Here is an 18,336-nt window from a genome sequence, read left to right on the forward strand (position 1 = left end):
GTGAGTCCATCTTAAGGTGTCAGAACCATTTTCAAATGCTAAGCAGTTCCATGCAAATATGGAACTGTCCTTTTCTACTCCATCCTGGTCATTCAGTGATTTCTGAAGTCCTCGTCATCTTGGTCAAGTTGTGTGGCATTTTTACCCTTGGTGAAAAATCAACTTTAGAAAAACTAACCAGCCTGGATACTGTCCATCAGTGTAGTCATTGCGACCTTCTGTAGGGATAAAAGTTTTAATTTGTACAAATCAAAACTGATGTGTGGCTCTCAGGGGCCACTCTGCTTCATGCAGCCCGTTTGAAACCTTACGTTCTCTAATAATGGAAGCGCCTTTGTCTGGATGTTCGTTTTACCTGAGTTTGCTGATTTCTTTACCTTCGTACACATCTTACAGCACAAATATTATGCCAGATTTGATCTGAAACCGGTGCTTGTTGTAGGCAGAAATGTGTTTATAATTTTCATATGTTGACAAGTAGACTAGTTGGCGTATTCAGAGATTGCACCGCGATGCTCGCACTGCTGGAGGGGAGAGGGGACGCTCAGCAGTGACACTGCTGCCCCCCAGGGGGGCTCTGCCAACCTTTATACTTCATTGTTTGGGTTTATTAACTTTTTGTATGAATAACTACAGAAATTGGTAATACACGTCTATACCGTAGGCTTCGATGTTTACATAAATGTTACCCAGAAGGTGACTATTTTCTTGGATATGAGGTCAAGATTTTTGAAAAACACAATGCTGTGGGAATGGAGTCATTTTGCAATTAAGTAAAAACTTCGTTATAACTCACAAGGTAAATTTAATCCAAATTGAAATTTTGTTTCAAGTGAACTTACAATTAATTGTGTGAATTTACTTGTTTTTAATGGTTATTAATATTTCAATCAGGTATCTTTTTTAAGGAAAAACATAAACTGTACATGCAGAACTGGAGACATTTTTTTGCACTGTGTCAATAAACCTTTGTACACACGCATTCACAGAGTGTAAGTTGGTGTGTGCACACACACATTAGCGGGTTTTAAAAATTAACAAATGGGCTCTTCCTTCATTCTGTGATCCTAAACCCTCCTCAGCCTTCTTCCTTGTATAGGAGACGATCCCCGAGTCAGCGAGCTGCACATCTGCAGCTCACAGGAACCGAGAGCAAGCATGTGTCTCTGTTAAGAGTTTAAAGCTTAGGGACAGGGGATTTGAGCACGTGAACCTACCCCATCAGAAACTGAGGAGAATTCAGACCACTCCCAGCCCGCATCTACACATCCTTCACTGTAGAGACTTTTCCACAACAAGATGCTGATTTTTTTTAAGTGATGATACCATATGTCATTTTTAAGGGTTGAGGGGACACGCAGGAAAGGTAATGTTTAAGTGAGTTGTAGTTTAACTGTTTCAACTAAATTGCATTTTTGGGACTTTTCTGCTTAGTATTTGCTTCTGTTAATTTTATTAGCTTTACTTTTCAATTTTCAGAGAGTTCTTTATAAATTCACGAAGGGGTGCTGGGATGGCTTAGTTGGTTAAGCGTCTAACTCTTGTTTTCGACTCCAGTTATGATCTCACAGTTTGTGGGATTGAGCCCCATGTTGGACTCTGGGCTGACAGTGTGGAGCCTGCTTTCTCTCTCTCTCCTTCTTTCTCTGCCCCTCCACTATTCATGCACACACTCTTTCTCAAAAATGAATAAATATTTTTAAAAAATAAATCGATGGAAAGAAAAATTATAAATGTTCAGGGCCTGTTTATAAATAAAATGACCACTCATGATATTTGCAAAACATAGAGGATTTATTTTTCCAAATAGTAATGAACGGGGTATAGTTTGCTTAGTTTTTTTCTATGCTGTTTTCAAGTCAGACATTTTTATTTTTAACTTCTCTAAGGTGGTTGTTTTTGAGTTGACTAATAGATGTTCGTTTTACTTCAGACACAGTATTTCCAGAAGCATTCAGAAGGAGATCCACGTTTCTTATATTGTTTCCTGATTCTGGCCAAAAGATGACTCAGGAAAATGTTAGGATCTTGTCCAAAGAAAGCTTGAAACTAAAACAATGCACAAAAACAAACAAAAAACATAGGTTATCAATGAATTAAGACCACTACAAGAAAAAGGAACTGTAGTTAAGACATAGGACCTTTGAAATTGTTTGCCGTTGTAATTGCAGTATGAACCCAGAGTATGGCTCTGGAAGGTCTCCCTGTGCCCAGCCAGGGGTCCACCAAGTCTATGTAGCCCTCTGATGGCCATGAAGTTTCCTAAGCCCTCACTGACCTCTTTCTGTTTAAATAATGTCAGTAACATGTTCTGTACAGTTACCATCTTCTGTGTAAAATAGGGCTTGTATTTCCCCTGAAATTTACCTATTTAAGCATGGACCCTTCGGTTTGTTTTTATTGTAGAATTTCATGAGCAAATCCTCCTAATTACCTTTGTGGTTTTAGAGTCTTTAACCATAATCCTTCCACTCATAAACATCTGAATGATAACTTTTAGTTAGTCACATGCAGAAGCTACACCAGCCCCCTTCTGGGGGGGTTCATCCCTGTTGGGGCCTCGGGTGGTGAACACCACCTCCAGGATCGAGTGTTTCCAGTGTATTTTTATAAGGATGTTACTGGGCACTAAGCCAAAAAACAAAACAAAACAAAACAACAACAACAACAAAAATGGTCTCTGGTCAAATGTTTGGGGAGAGCTTGGTTAAAGTTGAGCACTGGATAAGGTCTGGTAGGCACATTTTATACACATCAAAATTTAGAAAAACATGCTCCAAGATAACACTGATTGGCCAGTTACTTGAAGGCATGATTTCTACCCCGAACGCTACCCAGTTCAAGAATGTAGGATCCTCTAAAGTCAAGGTGTAAAATGCCTCACCCAGCTCTCCTAAATATGGTCACTTACCTGTCTCATACCTCCTCGCGGGTTAGCAGTGCCAGTACCGAGACCTGGAAAACAGTATTTGAAAACCATTCATCATCAGATCTGTGGTTTCTATTTTATGCTTGTTTTATTTAAAACACACAAAATAGAGTATTACTGAGTCGTGCCCAGTTTCTGATCTCCCTGTTTTCACTCTGCAGCAATATTTACCTGAAGGCTGCTGGGCAAGTACCCTTGTCCATGTCTCTGATGGAGTTCACAGAGGGCGCTGTGTTCTCCCCAGTAGTCCACTCAAAACATTTTACATGAATGGACTTCTATTAAACAGTGTCTATTAAAGTCCCCATTTTGTTTCCAAAATGTTTTGAGCCTTGGTGTCATTGCTTAGTGGAATACAGTTGGAGAAACTAGTAAGAGCTAACATTTTGTTGATAACTGCGTGTGATTGCGGTGAGCATTTCACTTGCATTTTCTCATTGACTTCACAAGAGCCCCATGAGGTGGATATTTGTATGAATCCTTTTTACTGATGATGAAACTGAGGTACCAGAAGATTAAGTAATTTGCATAAGATTTTAACAAGTAGGAACCCAGAATTTAAATTTGCACTTACTGGGCCCCACATCAGGCTCTGCGCTGACAGCACGGAGTCTGCTTAGGATTCTTCTTTCCTCCCCTTCGCTCTGTCCCTCCCTTGCGTGCACATGTGCACTCTCTCTCTCTCTCTCTCTCTCAAAATAAATAAACATTTTAGGGGCGCCTGGGTGGCTCAGTTGGTTGAGCGTCCGACTTCGGCTCAGGTCGTGATCTCACGGTCCGTGAGTTCGAGCCCCGCGTCGGGCTCTGTGCTGACAGCTCAGAGCCTGGAGCCTGCTTCGGATTCCTTGTCTCCCTCTCCCTCTGACCCTCCCCCGTTCATGCTCTCTCTCTGTCTAAAAAATAAACATTAAATAATAAATAAACAAACAAACAAACATTTTTAAAAAAATAAATAGGGGCGCCTGGGTGGCTCAGTCAGTTAAGCATCCGACTTCGGCTCAGGTCATGATCTCACGGTCCGTGAGTTCGAGCCCCGCGTTGGGCTCTGTGCTGACAGCTCAGAGCCTGGAGCCTGGTTCAGATTCTGTGTCTCCTCCTCTCTCTGCCCCTCCCCTGCTCATGCTCTGTCTCTCTCTGTCTCAAAAATAAATAAACATTAAAAAGATTAAAAAAAAAATAAAATTGCACTTATTGGGAATGGATAACACTCTCCTTCCTCTCCAAAATAAATGTGTACAGAAAAAAAATGTAGATATGCTGAGGTACCAAGGAGAGCATGATGCTTGCAAGGAGTTGGTGAGAAAGAGAAAACACCAAATTGCAGAGGAGTCTTTACACCAGAAGTGGAGAGTGTTGGGCAGTTTATTAGCATGTTTTATAGAACACCTTTCTATTCCAAAACAGGTTTTTACCTCACATAGTGGATGAGAATAGGGAGTAATTCAGTGGCAATAAAATCAGACAGCCTGTACACGCATGAATTATTTTACCTGCTTTCCTAAGACTGTCGTCTCTCTCTGCCCCTAACATCTCCAGCATTTGCAGGAGGTACACTCTTTCCAGTTCATCCAAGGTTGATCTTGCGTCTCCATCAGGTGCTACACAGAGTAATAGAAGAGGTTAGTAGCTTGGTTCATCAATTATTTCTGTTCCCTGTTGTCTTTTGGGGGCTCGAGGACAGAGAGAGAACACTAGAAATTCCCCAAATGCTAAGTTCGTGATTTGTCAGTGGTGTTTTAACAAAGAGGTGGAAATGCTGTGATCCGATTCGCAAGCTGGCAGGCCAGACAATCAAGAGGAGTGGATCTGATTCTGACTCTCTTCTGCCTTGTGTGACTTTGCCAAGCCGCTCGGCTGCCTTGAATAGGAGAGTGGAGCTGAGCCACAGGACCAGTTAACATTTCCACCGGGGTGCCAGGGTGGCTCAGTTGGTTAAGCATCCGACTTGGGCTCAGGTCATGATCTTGCAGTTCATGGGATCAAACCCTGCGTTGGGCATTGTGCTGACAGCTCAGAGCCTGGAGCCTGCTTTGGATTTTGTGTCTCCCTCTCTGCCCCCACCCCCCACTTGTGCTCTATCTTAAAAGTAAATAAACATTAAGAAAAATTTTTTTAATTTGAAGAATTTGTTAAAAAAGAGTTTCCACTTGAAAAAGTAGTTCTTTTTTGTTCCTATTTATCTACTGCCTATTGCCACAATTATTGAATTATTATTATTATTGAATATAATGATAAGAAAGAACCTTAAAATACTCATTAAATACTTTGATAGTAATAACATTTTTAATGTGAAATGTGGTCAGTTTAATGGCATGTAAGAGGTGCGGTATGTGTGTATAAGATGTATAGGAATGTGCGTGCATGGCGTGTGGAATGAGCGTGGAAGGTGGGAGGTGTACTAAGCGGGCGCTTGGCTCCCGGAAGGCTCTCTTGGCCGGCAGCCGCACTCTGAGATCAGAGGCTCCGGGAGTCCTGGAATACCCGCCTGCTGGCCGCTTCCAGATGTTCAGCTACAACCTTGACTGGAAGACAATGCACTGAAAGCATTATGACGGCATCTGAGCACATTCACAGCATTTCTGAAGATTATTCATGAAAATCTATAAAATTTGACCACGTGTAACTGTGTGTGTAATGAAGGCTCATTTATGTCAAAACAAATACATTAGAAAAGTTTAGGCAAGAACTTGAAGGCAGGCTGCCACCTGTTTAGAATTTGAATACGATGCTACACTGATCTACATTTTAAAAAATCAGAATAGGGGCTCCTGGATGGCTCAGTCGGTTAAGCGTCTGACTTTGACTCAGGTCATGATCTCACATTTCGTGGGTTCGAGCCCCGCATTGGGCTCTGTGCGGACAGCTCAGAGCCTGGAGCCTCTGTCAGATACTGTGTTTCCCTCTCTGTCTCTGCCCCTCCCCATACTGTGTCTCTCTCTGTCTCTCAAAAATAAATGTTAAAATTTTTTTTAAATCATAATACATTTTTTAAATGTATGATTTTAAAAAATCTTAATACATAGTACATTTTTGAAGGGGACAGAACTCTCTGAATAGTCAATCGTGATTTCATCCTGTACTGTTCTTTTTAAATAGCAGAGATTCAGTAAAGTCAACGCCTGTTTTTTATTTTTATTTTTATTTATTTTTTTTAGAACGTGAGCAGGGCAGAGGGGCGGAAGGAGAGAGAGAATCTCTAGGCGGGCTCCACACTCAGCACAGAGCCCAACACGGGGCCTGATCCCACGACCCTGAGATCAAGACCTGAGCCGAAATCAAGAGTCAGACACTCAACCAACTAAGCCTCCCAGGTGCCTCTCAATGCCTGTTTTTGACCATCGATGTGACTGACAGGAGGTCATGGGCTGCGCCAAATCATGGACACAGATCACTGACCAACAAGGCTTTTGCTGATTGTCAAAAAGCCTCTTGGGAGAAACCTTAGAGACAAGAAATTATAAAATCAATGGTCCAGAAGGGTTTTCCTCTTCACTTAAAATTTTAAGTCTAAAAGTACCCCAAATGAAAGGCAAGATAAAATCCAGTTAAAGTTTTAGTGGAAACTAATAACCAAGCATCAGCCTTTTCATTTCTGAAACTAAATTAAGAGGAAATAGCAAAATAAGTATCTGCTTGACTGATTTTTTTTTAAAAAATTCGACTTACACTCGATCTGAATGGAACATAAATCAAAAGGACAAGATACTTGTACCTGGAAATCGGTGTCATCCCGAGCTCTAGATTGTCATTTTTGTATTTTTTAATAAATATTTTTGCTTCATGGGACACGTCAGGTGATTACTTTTTAACTTAATATAAAATAGTTTTAATCTACAATTGGAACAACCAAATTCTACATCCAACCAGTTCGTTTAAAATAGAAACTAAGAGTAATGATGTTTTCAATGTAGTACAGTTTTTAAAATTGGGAAAAAAAACAACCAAAACAACATTTTTGGGTTACAGAAGTGACATGAATTAAGCAAAGCCACCCTTTCGACCCCTATGTTTTAGAAAGAAAGTAAAAAACCTACAATGTGCCGTAAGGATCCTCTAGTATTCTATCCATAGCTAAGACTTAATTTAGCAAGACTCCTTGAAGAAAGAATTCCCGTCCTTCTCTCCCAACTTTGCATATGAGACCCTCAAAGACTCTTCCAAGACTAACATAACGGGGACAAATCCATCTTACCTGAGAGCTTCAGAGCCTCTTCCCTGGAGTCAGGGATGGGCAGAGAGAAGAGAGGTTGTAAGCATCCTATGAAAAGCAGACAACAAACCAGCTTGTGCATGCTTGGCAAGAGACAGAAGTCTTCCTTCTTGGCTTCTGTTGCTCAGAACTTTCAACTTGCTCCTCATTCTGTGATCGGCGATATATATATGATCCTATGACTCATATCACGCCCCTCCAAAAAATTAAATTTATTGGCTATGGAGGCTAAAAGGCAATCACTTTGCATTGATGTAATTTTTCAAGGTTAACAACTCATAGACAATAAATTTGCTGTCATTGCCTAGTGTACAAAGTAGGCATTATATAAAGACAGAACAGTTAGGTTTATAAATCTGGCCAAAAGAGTAACTGAGAGCAATAAATCATAAATTCAAGGAAGGGTAGCACCGGGGTTGAAGTGGCCAAGGTGAAGACATGGGTTGATGAGTCCCAGCAGGCATGATGCAGGCATGACCTGGAATATGTTGCTCTCCCTTTTTGTAACCTCTCAAGAATGATAGATGAACTGTCTTGTTGTGTTGGGGGCTTCCATGCCCAAAGAATGACAATGTCCAGATTGAAACTTAAAATCAGTTCTTTACTTTAGTGAAGAGAAGTTAAAATGCACAGCAAACATTTGGGCCCAAAGCAGCCTTAAATTACAATATTATCCATCAAAGAGGGATAGAGCACAAACCTGAAACCCTCGCCGATCAATATTCCCCGCGTCTGACTGTTGCCTTGCACTCCCACTCTGCCCCACCGGCATCCACACAGCACAGGGGTGCCTCTGACACACAGGTGTGATCATGTCAGGTCCTTGCTCAAAACCCTCGATGGACCTGAAATAAAAGCTAAAACTACAGAATGACTAGGGGGAAAAAAAAAAAAAAAACAACCCTTGAGCCCCTCCACAACCTTGGGGTAGACAGACATTTCTTAGCCGAGACACCAACCACATAAGCAAGAAATGGATAGATCGAACTGCACCGGGATTAGAAACATCTGCTCTTTGCCAGATGCTGGTAAGAAAATGAAACGACCAGCCACTGCTGCAAGAAAATAGTCACAAAACGGGTCCCTGATGCAAGACTTCTCTGTAGATACAAAATGTGTATAAAGAATTGCAACTCAATAAGCCAATAACCCAAGTAAAGGAGTGAACACATACTCCACAGCTGTACGTAGTATAAGAAGGTGTATAAGGACATGAGGAAATACCCAGCATTGATTCCATCAGAGAAATGCAAATGAAGATCACAGTGAGGGGCTACCATGCACCCACCACAGCAGCTGCAGCCGAGAACACCGACAATCCCAGGTGTTGGCGAAGGCGCAGGGCCCGTGGGGAAACAAAACAGCACAACCGGCAGGCTTGGGTGGTTCAGTCAGTTGAGCATCCGGCTCTTGACTTTGGCTCAGGTCACGATCTCCCAGCTTGTGAGTTCCAGCCCCGCGCTGGGCTCTGCACTTGGAAGTGTGGAACTTGCGTAGGATTACTTCTCTCTCTTTCTCTCTCTCTCTGTTCCTCCCCTGCTAGTGCTCTCTCTCTCCCTCTCAAAATAAATAAATGAACTTAAAAAAAAAAAAAAAAAACGGCACAACCTCCCTGTTTGTAACTTTCTTGTAAAGTTAAGCATACATTAAAGTGTGCAACCCAGAAAGCCCGCCGCTAGACTATGCTAGGTCTACAGATGCTCAAGCGAAATGAATACATAGACCCGAGGAACGCTTGTATGCAAACACTCACAGCAGCTTTGTTCATAATAGCAGAAAACTGCAAACAACGCAGCGTCCATCCACAGACGTATGGACGAATAAACCGTGCTAAATCCTATGAGGAGGATTCTGCTTAACAACACAAGGGAACTGCTCATAAACACGACATGATGATAAAATCACAAAAATTTTGTGCTGAGCAAACTAAGCCAGACCTCGGAGAGCACGTGCGGCATGATTCCACGTAAATGAAGTTCTAGAACTTGCAGCACACTCCAGTGGGAGGCGGAGGGTTGACTGTGCAGAGACTAGGGCACCCACTGTGGTAATGAAAACGTTCTGTGTCTTGACCAAGGCAACAGTTACATAGTTATATATACATTGACCAAAACTCAGACTATATACTTAACGTGGGTGCATTTGATTGTATGTAAATGATACCTGAATAAGGGTGACTGCGTTTGAAATCTCCCTTGGCTCCAGGTTCATGTTTCACGTCTTCCAATACCACTTTCCCCTACAGCTAAACTCTACTGCTTCCTGAACACATTCCTGCCACAGGACCTTTGCAATGACTGCTGCCGACCTGAAACGGTCTTTGTTCTGATATGTGCCTGGCTCTCTTCCTCACCTCCTTCACGTGTTTGCTAGAACACTACCTCCTACGTGAGTCCTTCCCTGACCCTGCTGCTTAAAAATTGCAACAAAGCTGCCCACAACCTTAACCATCTCCCGCCTCGCTCTATTTTTCCCATTGCACTAAGCGCCTTCCAGCACGGTTACATATTTTAGGTCGTTATTTGTACGTGGTAGGCACTCAGTAAATACCAGTGAAATCAACGTGTGGGGCGCCAAAGTGTCAGGCCTTGTTTCAGGGGAAGGATGGTAAGTTTCTACTCTTGTGAACTTTCTAACTGGAGGCAACAGACAACAAAATGAATATTTGTCATGATAGTTTTTTGTTGCTATGATGAGGAGTAAAGCATAGTGGTGGCACCTGGGTGGCTCAGTTGGTTAAGCGTCTGACTCTTGATTTCGGTTCAGGTCATGATCACACGGTTCGTGAGTTCAAGCCCCACGTTGGGCTCTGTGCTGGCAGTGTAGAGCCTGCTTGGGATTCTGTCTCTCCCTCCCTCCCTCCCTCCCTCCCTCTCTCCCTCTCTCTCTCTCTGCCCCTTTCCAGCTCATGCTGTCTCTGTCTCTCTGAAAATAAATAAAAACTTAAAAAAAAAAAAAAGAATAAAGCATAGCAGGGAGACCGTGCAGTGAGACAGGCAGTCAGGGAAGATGTTAGTTCAGACAGGACAGTCGGGTGGCCTCCGGGAAGGGGACATTTGAACAGAGACCCAGACGGCATCAGGGAGCCATACATTTGGAGGACCTCCCAGCGGATGCAGAGGAGCACCTGGGGAAGGGGGTGGGGCACTAACAGAAGAGTCCCAGCACCGGCCAGGGAGGGGAGCGTTCCACTAATGGGCAGGTACCGTGCAGCATGGACTCCTGGGATGGGCAGCATGGGGGTCATCAGTGCCTCAACAGGGACAGGGACAGTCGGGGCAGTTTCACACGCTCCCAGGTCTGGTAGGGTGGAGAGTGGTCATCTTACTGCAGATTCATCTACGTATTCAGACATCTCAGCACCTACAATGTGCCTGCACTGCCAGGTGGGGGACACAGCCGTGGACCCAGAAGACAGAAAGCGGCTCCCAAGAACCTGATGGCCAAGTTGGCGCCCACAGAAACCACTGAGCTCCAGCTTAAGAAAACAAGTGTATTGGAATGACAGAGGATAGCTTCTAGAATACAAGGGGCTGTGCAGTAAGTAGCAGAACCAGAAACCCACCAGGACCTAGAGTGACAGGAATTCCTGCTCCTTTGACCTCTGCCCTTTAGTGACTTGACTCACACTTAGTCCCTTCTTCCTTCTCTCTCTCTGTCTCTGTCTCTCTCTCTCTCTCTCTCTCTGGTTCTACATTTCCTTGCTTTGACATCTTTCTGTCAATTTTATCTCCTTCTTTCTCTTTGTAGAACTGGTTTCTTTTCCTTTCCACGTGTGTTTGACCAAACATAAAGCCCACTGCCCAAAACATGCCTTTCTTCAGTTTAAGATCAACCCAGGGGCACCTGGGTGGCTCAGTCTGTTGAGCCTCCGGGTTCAGCTCGGGCCATGATCTCACAGTTCATGAGTTCAAGCCCCAAAAGGGGGTGTCATTAAAGAGCCTGTTGGGATCCTCAGTTCCCCTCTCTCTACCCCTCTCCCACTTACACTCTCTCAAAAATAAACATTAAAAAAAAAAAAAAAAGATCAGCTCAGACACATTATCTTTACATCCAATTTGCAAATTCCTAGGAGAGAGGGTTTGGCCCAGTGCAGCAGGGCTTTTGCTGAACAGCCCCGCGTGAGGGTGCCTGGGGCAGCTATTGCGCGAGAGAGGACATCCCAGATGGAATACAGTATGGCAGGAGCCAAAATATACTTACACCCGATAAACCTGCTTTCAGAAATCTACCCTACAGAAATAAAACAACAGAAGTAAAACATTGCCGGTAGTCATCTGCATCCTTGTCTGTGGAGGCAAAGGCATTAAATCAAAGGTTGCAGACTGAACTGCCTACAGAAATCAAGGAGTGATCATGTAAATGAGCGAGGCTGGCTTGGTGAAGGCAATAGGGAGTGGTGGGGACTGTGGCAAAGTGGAGAGCTTATGTTCTTTCTAGAGGTAGACTCCTGCTGCTAGTTGCCAACTCTCAGTGTTAGAAATCTGAATTTTAAGGGCTATCCATGATTTGGCAACTAATTCAAATTAGAAAACAAGAATGATTGGGGAGCCCAGGTAGCTCAGTCAGTTGAGCATCCAGCTCTTGATTTCTGCTCAGGTCATGATCCCAGGATCCTGGGATTGAGCCCCGAGCCGGGCTCCAAGCTGAGCATGGAATCTGCTTAAGATTCTCTCTCTCCCTCCGCCCCTTTCTTGCTCATGTGCACGCACATGCTCTCTCTCTCTACAAAAAAAAATAAATAAAAAACAAGAATGACAAAAAATGCACTGTAAGACCGCTCTGTCAAATAGTATACACCCACAAAGAGCTGTAATTCAACCTATTTTGTAATTCAACACATAATTTTAGTAATCATTCAAATGATAACTAAAAGATTACAGAAACTTGGAAAATAAAATAACGTTAAGGAATTAGGATACAAGGTGATTGACACTATGTAACAAAAGGGGAATATGTGGACAAGAACTGGTATGTAATACTGTGAAATTGAAAATACGGTGTAGGGTGAAGGGTTGTTTTTAAGTGCTATTTTATTTAAAAATATTTTTAACATTCAGTTTTGAGAGACAGAGCACGAGTAGGGGAGGGGCAGAGAGAGAGGGAGACACAGAGTCGGAAGCAGGCTCCAGGCTCTGAGCTGTCAGCACAGAGCCCCATGCGGGGCTCGAACTCACAAACCACAAGATCATGACCTGAGCCAAAGTTGGATGCTTAACCAACTGACACACCCAGGTGCCCTTATTTTATTATATATCACATACCTATGTGTTACATATATATATTACACGTGTATATGTAAAGCACTCCTGAAGGAAAGTCCTGCCGTGAGGTCCGGAAGCAGGCAGGCTGAGATTGGGGGACTGTTGGTGCCCCTTGAGGACATTTCTGAGAGGTGGGGTGAACTTTAGATGCTCCTCTCTATGGAAGAGGCTGTCTGCCAAGCTTTGTCATCCTCTGGTGACTCAGGGGCACTTCTGACAGTTATTAGTGATGATTTTACAGCATGGCCTAATTAAGTTACTACTACAGGCTTAAGCTTAAAAGAAAATTAGCTTCTTTCCTTCAACAGACCCTCAATGACAATGTCACCTTGTCCCAGAAATGTACTGACACATCATTCAATCCTCACGGTCCTTGGTAGGCAGAGCAGCTTCGTGTCTATGGCAGAACAGGTGTGAATGAGGACCACCTTTCCTAAGAGGTGGGGGTCCCCTTCGTTAGTTACAAATTACCTTCTTAAACCAGAGGGGCGTTTTTTTGTGTGTCTTGAAGAAGCAAAGAGTTAGTATGACGTATTTGGGGTGACTCGTGCCCATGGAGCACCAGCATCCATTGGCTAAATAGAAAAGTCACAAATCTCTTTTTGGTCTGTTCTGAAACAACTGTCATCTCTACTCTTGTGTCATATGGGCAGAGTCCTCAGTTGGGAGGGCTCCCTAAGGAGAAGTTGATAGGGGTGACTTTGCCCAGTGTTTCAAGCCTGTTTAGGACTTTCTGAGGACTAATTGTCATGATCCAGGACGACCTATCAGGAGTGCGTTTGTGCTCCTCAGACACTGTCTCGGAAAGGCAGTGTCTACACCATTTCTGAGACAGACCCGGGTCCCTGAAACCAGCACAGCTCACATTCAGATGACATCTCAGACATCATAGGGGTCCACTCTTATTTCTATTAGTGTAAACAGGTTATAGACTCTCAGATATAGAGTTGATGTAGATTAATGAAAAACGTAATCTGTATTTGTTATAGGTTTAGTTTAGATTAATTTATATCTCAGATAACCATTTCGTGTAAATGGCCAGTGAATGCCGTCCTTGTCAACTGCACGATGGCAATAACTCTTGGGCATCGTAGCCCCACCTCGCCCCCCAGGAGAATCGGGGGGCTTCTCGGGAGAGGTGAATGGGGACCAGGTGAGAAAACAGCCTGAACCAAAGCCCAGAGGATGCACTCAGTGTGTTTGCGAACGGCTGGGCACAGCTTGCTAAGACCAGAGAGGTATGTGGGACTAGGTCATATCACCAAGGTAAGGAATTTGGATTTGTGTCCTTTAATGGCAAAGAGGAGAGGCAATGAAGGGTTTTCAACAAGGGTTTTTAATGTGTCACTCACATCTGGGTATCAGGTGGCGATAAATGCCATGAAGAACTAGACTTAGGAAGGTGATGGGATGGAGAGGCTATTTTAGGTAGGAGATCAGTATAGAAGGAAAGGAGGAGAGTGTTGTGTGGCTCTCTGTGAAAAAAAGCATTCCAGGCAAAGGGGATAGAACTGCCAAGCCCCTGGGGTAGGACTGGGTCTTGCCTGCTTTCAGCAACACCCTGGGGGTCAGCATGGCTCCAGGAGAGTTGATCAAGGGGGAGGACAGTGCAGGTTGCAGACAGAGAGACGGTAGAGGGACAGATCTAGGTTCTTGATGGCTATTTTAGGGACCTGGAGTTTTAAAGTGAGTAGGTTAGGAAGCCTGTGTGGAGCACAGGTATGGCAGAATGTGAATGGTGTTTTTAAATTTTTTTTTTTTTCAACGTTTATTTATTTTGGGGACAGAGAGAGACAGAGCATGAACGGGGGAGGGGCAGAGAGAGAGGGAGACACAGAATCGGAAGTGTGCTCCAGGCTCTGAGCCATCAGCCCAGAGCCCGACGCGGGGCTCGAACTCCCGGACCGCGAGATCGTGACCTGGCTGAAGTCGGACGCTTAACCGACTGCGCCACCCAGGCGCCCCTGTGAATGGTGTTTTTAAAGGCTCACTCTGGCCACTGTGTGGGGAGGAGACTGCAAGGGGTGGGGCGTGGACAAGGCAGAAGAGGAGAGACTGCCCTCTAAAGGCTGGAACTGGGGGTGGTGATAATGGCTGGATATTGCACTTATTGTGGGTTTTTTAAAGTTTATTTATTTTGAGAGAGTGAAAGAAAGGGAGTGAGCATGAGCGGGGAGGGGCAGAGAGAGAGGATCCCAAGCAGGCTCCACACTGTCAGCGCAGAGCCCAATGTGGGGCTCGATCTCACAGTTCATGACCTGAGTTGAAATCAAGAGTCGGATGCTCAACTGACTGAGCCACCCAGGCACCCCTGCAGCTATCTTGAAGGACAAACCACTAGGATTTTCTGGTGAATTGCCTCAAGAGACTGGCATTCAAGAGAATTGCCTCAAGAGAATTGCCCAACGTTCCTGACCTGAGAACCTGGAAGGGCTCCATCACCTGTAAGAAAATGTGGATATCCATGGGTAGAGCAGGTTTGCAGGGGGATTGTCGAGAGTGGTTTGGACATGTTGGTTGGAGACCTGCCAGGCAGAGGTCCAGAGGGAGCTGGAGGCACTCGAGATCAGGCAGAAGACCTGGGCTATAGATTAAACCTGAAGTCAGCAGATGGTGTGCAAAGGCATAGGACTGCATGGGTCACCAAGGACTTGGGGATGGACAGGAAAGGAGAGAAGAGGAGATGAGGGCCCAGGAGGCCCACGGAGTCTTTGGCAAGAGCGGTTTGGTGGCATCGAGGGTTGAGAGGCTGATTAGAATGAGCTCTAGAAAGAATGGAGGAAAGCCTACGAGGCCGGGCGCTTCCTCTGTCAGTGGAATAATAACGATAATGTCCATGCAGGTGTCCCAGGCTCGGCATGTTGTGGGCACACGTACCGGAGTGTCCAGGGGGAGGGACGGAGCTAGGGCAACATCCCTGCTTTTCAGATGCTGGAAGGGAGGCTGCACGAAGTCCAGAAGCCTGCCAAGTTCCTGCAGCTTGTGAGCGCTGGGCCTGCTACAGGGACACATACCTGGCTGGGCTGATGGTTTCCGGGTCCTTGATACCCTTCATGTGACCTGGCAGTGTTGGAAGGTGGGAGCCCTGCCACCAGCCGCGGGTGCTTAGGGGCCCTTCCACAGCAGGGGTGCCTGAGAGGAGCCACGTCGTGGAACTGGATGAGTATGGCCCTGTCCACAACTCCCCGGAAGGGAGGTGACCACCTGAGAAAATGACATCGTGCCTAGTGATAACAGCCTTACTCAATGGGCCGAGATTTTTATAAAATACTTTTAAAAAGTGGTCTATCCATTGGCCTTAAAAATGCTGCATTTCAGTGGAACCTTGTGGGCAGCCACAGGTGGGCCGGATCTTCACTGCCAGGCATTATTTTTCCAGCAGAGACGTCCATCCCCACCCCGGTGACCCAGAAGGCCACTTTTCAAAGAAGGATGAGCTGCCAAAGCAGTGACACTCCAGGTCTGGACTTCATGCATCGGGGGATGCGTCACACCTTGTGGATGACGAGGAGGGGGGCGGGGAGGGGGGATGCCGGGTAAACATCCACTCTCTTTATTGATCTGATTCATCCAATTACACGGGAGCCTCATCTAGGCAACGTTCAAGGGATGACTCAAATGTCACCTGAATGATGCCCGAATGGCTTTGGCCAGGACTTTTCATCTTTCTGATGTCACAGAAGGCTTTTAGTTACAGAGAATATTAATTGCAACCGAGGGCTGGGCGCAGAGTTAAACGGAAATGAAAAGTCCCAACGTGGCTATGCTACCACGATGTATTTACCAGGAGGACGGGCACTGGGCCAAGCTGAGCCAGCTGGGTGACTTTATCATGATTGTCATTTCTATGTCTCTTCCTTAACTCGTACGTGATGGAAGGCAGCCTGTATCCTTGATACTTCTTTGCCAATTCAGATCTAATCATCAAAACTCAATTCTACACAGTGCGTCGGAGTCCCTGACTCACAGAGGTATTTGATATTTCAAGTGAGAAGACCCAGTTGTCCCCTAAAACAGTATCTAAGCTTTGATTTCCAAAGTTCCCCTGTATTTCTTGCAGGCCCTTTTTAAGATCAGAACTTAGCTTACCTCCTCCAGTGTAAAGATGGAGAGGGTCTCAGGTTTCTAAACATATAGAATATCAAACTATTGTTTCTGTTAAAATCATTTCACTTTTGGGGCGCCTGGGTGGCTCAGTCGGTTAAGTGTCTGACTTCGGCTCAGGTCACGATCTTGTGGCTCGCGAGTTCGAGCCCCACGTCGGGCTCTGTGCTGACAGCTTGGAGCCTGGGGCCTGCTTCCGATTCTGTGTTTCCCTCTCTCTCTGACCCTCCCCCCATTCATGCTCTGTCTCTGTCTCAAAAATAAGTAAACGTTAAAAAAATTAAAAAAAAAATCATTTCACTTTTATTACTTCTTTTTTGTAATGTCTGCTAGCCAAAAAAACAAAAAACAAACAAAAAAAAAACCAAGGACACACCCAGAGCCAAACAAAGTTGGGTTTTTTGATGCGTTTCATAAAAACATGCATCATGGGGGACCATGTGGCGTCCCAGGAAGGAGGTACTGTAAAGGACCTTAAGGAGTTGGGGTGGGTGATATGGTGGAGTGGGGGCTCCAAGAAGCAGCGCCGTGCTCTGGCTTGACTGCTGTCAGGAAGCAGAGATGATTCCACTCCTGGATCTCAATTATTGTTATCCAGGAAGCAGGACAAACCATACGAGGTTAAAGTAGTGACTGGAAGAGAAGACGCCGTCTCTCGTGTTAGCCAGGTAGGGGATGTTGGATCGTTTTTGTGGTTCGAATGCGCTCCTGTTTTTGTCTGAGCAGACCTGATTACCGGCGCCGTTGTTTTTGTCTTGGTCCAGCACAGACACAGGGTGACGTGGCCTGATGGTTCAGTGAAATCAGTGTTCGGTAGGGCCAGCTGCGAGGGCCAGGCCGGCCCCGCCTGCCAGGGGCTGCCCTCTTCTCGCCATTCATCCATGTGCTTATCTCTCAAACACACAATACAGTGTGCTGTCTCTGTGACGGGCACTCAGTGATTTACAAGCCCAAGTTCATTTAATCAGATGCCACCCTAGAACCCTCCCTCACCTCAGGTGCCGTGTCACCCTTGTCCTGGCTTCTCTCCGCAGCCTCCTACGGGCTGGTATCTGTGTGCTTCATGAGGACGGGGCCTTCTGTTTTTTTGGCTGCGGTATCCTCATTGCCCGGAACCTAGCAGGTGCTCAAAAACTTTGTTGATGATGCTGACGTTTAATTAAAGGATGTGTTGTCTGTATGATACATACATGCCCGGCCAAATCGCACCTGGTCTCTTCCAGTAGAAATTTTCCAAAGCTCTGATTCCCAGGGCCACTGTTCTAAAAGACAATTCACGGTACTCCCATCCACCCCACCCCCCATTATCCATCCATCCATCCATCCACTCATCCATCCTTTCATCCACTTGCACATCCATCCACCTGAGCACACATCCATCCACCCACCCACCTGACCATCCATCCATCCATCCATCCACTTGCCCATCCATCCACCTGACCACCCACGCATCCATCCATCCATCCATCCATGCACCCACCATCTATCCACCCATCCACCTGCACTAGTTTTTATTGGTTTGTACATAACTTATTCGAAAGTGAATATCTTTAGAAAGTTTCCCCCAAATAAGTTTTCCTTTCTTGTTTTTCCTTCTCCGTGTGTTTACTGGGCTGCTGTGTCAGGCGCTTTGCTAACTAACACCTGGCTGGGCCCGTGGGTCCGGGAGGCAACACTGGCGTCCTGAGCGCGAGGTCCCTCCGCCCAGGAAGTGCAGGAGACAGCCCGGCATAGGATGACCTGGGGCGGGGGGCTGTAGGGAGGGGAAGAGGACTTGCGATCCGCACAGGGGTACCGCGAGCCACACCAGCCACCGCCGCGACTACAGG

At 45.4% G+C, this 18,336-nt stretch overlaps 1 protein-coding gene and 1 long non-coding RNA gene across 2 annotated transcripts; one reads left to right on the top strand and one right to left on the bottom strand.

Annotated features, from left to right (window-relative positions):
• Positions 1–1,170: 1,170 nt before the first annotated feature.
• LOC121020205 (uncharacterized) lies at positions 1,171–9,487 on the top strand. Its single transcript, XR_005786015.1, has 3 exons — positions 1,171–1,366; positions 4,466–4,548; positions 9,385–9,487. It is a non-coding gene; the product is annotated as an uncharacterized LOC121020205 (long non-coding RNA).
• Positions 1,930–7,845, bottom strand: UTS2 (urotensin 2). Its single transcript, XM_040460145.1, has 4 exons — positions 7,122–7,845; positions 4,420–4,527; positions 2,912–2,955; positions 1,930–2,049 (listed from the first exon to the last, which is right to left on the bottom strand). The coding sequence occupies exons 1-4, from the start codon at positions 7,219–7,221 to the stop codon at positions 1,930–1,932; spliced, it is 372 nt and encodes a 123-aa protein (XP_040316079.1). The 5' UTR covers positions 7,222–7,845.
• Positions 9,488–18,336: the final 8,849 nt, after the last annotated feature.

This window comes from Herpailurus yagouaroundi, unplaced genomic scaffold (genome assembly GCF_014898765.1).
Source record: "Herpailurus yagouaroundi ecotype Mexico unplaced genomic scaffold, PumYag 77, whole genome shotgun sequence".
Lineage (NCBI taxonomy): Eukaryota > Metazoa > Chordata > Mammalia > Carnivora > Felidae > Herpailurus > Herpailurus yagouaroundi.

Coding starts and splice junctions, on each gene's coding strand:
- UTS2 (XM_040460145.1), bottom strand. CDS start 7,221: ATGCACAAGCTGGTTTGTTGTCTGCTTTTCATAGGATGCTTACAACCT. Junction 4,528..7,121: donor AGAGGCTCTGAAGCTCTCAG/GTAAGATGGATT, acceptor TACTCTGTGTAG/CACCTGATGGAGACGCAAGA. Junction 2,956..4,419: donor CGACAGTCTTAGGAAAGCAG/GTAAAATAATTC, acceptor ACTGTTTTCCAG/GTCTCGGTACTGGCACTGCT.